We start from the raw sequence: 3,213 nt of genomic DNA, 5'->3' as shown, positions 1-3,213 counted from the left end.
ATATATTTATTCATTAGGACAAGATGTTAATAAGTCAAGAATTTATGCTATAATTTAAAGATAATGATTTAAAAAATAGGAAAAGTGAATTTAACTTCAATGCTATTAGAAGAGATATTACAAGCTAAGAAAATAAACATTTAATCAGTCCAAGAGAGGCAGGAAAGAACAGAAAGGGAACACAGAGTAAATACAAAAATAAAAGAACTGAAAAATATTGCAGATGACAATTCAAAATTAAAGTAATTATCTGAAATTTATATGAAAGTAAAGCTTAATTAAAAGACAAAAGTTGAATGACAATGAAATATAAACTAAAGATAGGGTTAAGACACAACTAAAAACATAGGAAACAGAAGATTTATGCACATGGTGGAATGATATGCTGTGCAAATAATAAAAGTAGTATACTTAGATTAATATAAGACAAGGTAGACTGTAAGGCACAAAGCAATAATAAGTAAAAAGAAAGAAATTTCTTAAGCATGAAAGGTTCAATTCACCAGGATGGTGTTACCACTGTATATTTGTTTCACCTGGTAACAGCTTCAAAATGTATTAAGCAAAATTAACTGAATTAAAGTTGTTATTATAGTTAGGTGCCATCAAATCAGTTCCAATTCATGATAACCTTACATCCTGCATCATCCTCACAATAATTACTACGTTTGAGGCCACTGTTGAAGCCACTGTGTCAGTCCATCTCATAGAGGGACTTCCTCCTTTTCGCCAACCCTTTACTTTACTAAACATTCTGTCTTCCTACAGGAAGTAGTCCTTCCTGATAACATGTCCATGATACATGTGATGATGGAACCTTGCCAATCTTGCTTCTAAGACATATTCTATCTGTAAATCTTCTAAGACACATTTGTTGTTCATCTTGCTGTCCGTGGTATATTCAATATTCTTGGCCAACAGCATAATTCAAAGACATTAATTCTACTTCAATCTACCTTATCGATTGTTCAGCTTTTGCATGCTTATGAGGGGATTTAAAATACATAGAAATGGATGAATTAATCACATAAATAATTCTGTATATGAGACATGAAAATAAATAGCTAATTTATATAATCAAGAAAAAATATAAACACAATTGTAAATGAGAAGAAGACCTTAACTGCATAGACGGTACTCCCTATCCCATTCACAGCTGTCTAATAATGACTTTAATAGTAATAATAATAATTTTAAATAAGCAATCATTTTAAATTAAAATAAATTATTAAAATCTATTTAAAATAGGTAAAATTTTCAGAACAAACACCAAACCAGAAAACTGAGAGGTTGTAAGAGAAAAACTTTCCTAAAAATTTCCTGGACACAGATAATTTTATGATCAAGCCTGTAAATTTTTAGGGTTTCTTCTGAATTAATTTTCCCACAACATAGACAAAGATAAATATTAACTAATTTATTTACAACACTAACATTGTCCTACTAATTATTAAAAAAAAAAAAAACCTGAAAAAAATAATGTATAGAAAAACTATAGACCTAGTTTAACCTAATTCATACTTGAATACGGATGTAAAAATTTTAAATAGTCTTTCCAGCTCAGAGATCAGTACCCTCCCCTATATGCCACCAAATTATACCCCCAGGTTCAGAAAGGAGGTAGAGAAGCCCGGATAATCCACCACACCTGCAAGACTGTAACTGGTATTGTTGTGTGCTGTTGAGTCAACTCTGACTCATGTTGACCCAACATCACAGAGTGGGTTTCCTAGATTCTACTCTTTATGAGAGCAGATTACTAAACCTTTTCCTCTGTGTAGCGGCTGAACTAGGGAAGGGCAAAAATTCCTGTTTAAATTAACAATAGCATTATGTGTTTTGATTTAACCAATGTAATTGCACAAGAACGAAGTGAGATAAATGTACTGGTAAAGAGGAGTTAGTGGCAAAGAAAAGTGAGCCCTCCCTGCTAACTAAGACTTGTGTACTTGGCTGCACTCTAGATCAAGGACTGCTATTTTTTCATGTAGAAGTGCAGTTGCCAAATGTTTCTATATTTTATCCCATCTCACTTTCCAAATGATGACAATGAGGTGCAAAACTATTCAGTGCTTGCCTAAAATCATTAGATGTTTAGAAGGAATTAAAAATTACAGGTAAACTGAAGAATTTATATTTGCATCTTTATGCTCTTCTTAACAATTTCTTCATAAATTATTAGTTTAGAATAAATTATGAAATACTGCATTTTTGTTAGAAATCATCGTAACTAATAGATTTTGTTATATTTTAAAAAAAGCAAAGGATTTGGAGAAACATGTAACCATTACCTTCTTAACGTTTCAGGAATAGAAATAGAGTGAGGTGCTTCAGGCCACCCAAAAAGACTGAACCATGTCTGAGTTGCATTCACAACCTTCTCAAAGAATTTATATGCTTCTGTTCCTTCTCCAGGAGCAAAGAATTGCTTATTTTGCTTCTTTTCTACAGGTTTATCCCCACTTTTCTTTGATGTTTCACTTTTGTCCAATAAGATGCTGTCACGTACTTCCATTCCTAAAATTCACATTTGTTTGCAAATGTCAGCTAATTCGCATTTGTATGTAGACAAAGAAACCCCATTCTATAGTTATGTTATGCTTTCAAAGAATAAATGCTGAATCTCTTCACTGTATCTTTAAGTAAGTAAATAAAACATTTATTTTCATATATTCAACAGAAATACTTAAAAAACAGATAAATTTCAATGAAGAAAACAATTAAACTTCTTGCCACAATAGTATGTGAAAACACGCAACAAAATAGAAGCTTTCATTTTCAACATATGCAAACTATCTTGACAATTCTTTGTTTTACTTATTAGACAGTATAAAACCTCATCTAAAAAACAGATAGAAATTAAAATTTGGCTTTAAAAAATAATTTTCTAGCCATATAAAGCACCTCAAGTAAAACATGAAGCACTTTGAGTTAGTGAAAGTTTTGATACTACAAAATAACTTTATGACTTTTTTTTCTAAAAGATCTGCCTATGTAATGCCACAAGTATTGTTGTTGTTAGGTCCTTTGAGTCGTTTCCTACTCATAGCGACCCCATGCACAGCAGAACGAAACACTGCCCGATCCCATGCCAGCCCCACAATCCCTGCTATGCTTGAGTCCATCATCGCAGCCACCATGTCAATCCATCTCGTTGAAGGCCTCCCCCTCTTTCGTTGACCCTCCACCCTACCAAGCATGACATCCTTCTCC

General features: G+C 32.4%; 1 protein-coding gene across 1 annotated transcript in view; it reads right to left on the bottom strand.

The window, feature by feature from the left end:
- The window catches only part of LOC103212728 (cilia- and flagella-associated protein 47), a gene marked incomplete at its 5' end in the record, with an annotated part of 285,428 nt that overhangs the window by 260,076 nt on the left and 22,139 nt on the right, over positions 1-3,213 (bottom strand). Inside the window, one exon of the mRNA XM_007958686.2 lies at positions 2,292-2,517. Within this exon, the coding sequence (XP_007956877.2) occupies positions 2,292-2,517 (226 nt within the window). The remainder of the gene's footprint in view (positions 1-2,291; positions 2,518-3,213) is intronic.

The sequence above is a fragment of the Orycteropus afer genome, unplaced genomic scaffold, assembly GCF_000298275.1.
Source record: "Orycteropus afer afer isolate SDZICR_OR568_19922 unplaced genomic scaffold, OryAfe1.0 scaffold01079, whole genome shotgun sequence".
NCBI classification, from domain to species: domain Eukaryota; kingdom Metazoa; phylum Chordata; class Mammalia; order Tubulidentata; family Orycteropodidae; genus Orycteropus; species Orycteropus afer.
Note: the sequence above shows the minus strand (reverse complement) of the source record. Positions and strands in the feature narration are given on the sequence as shown.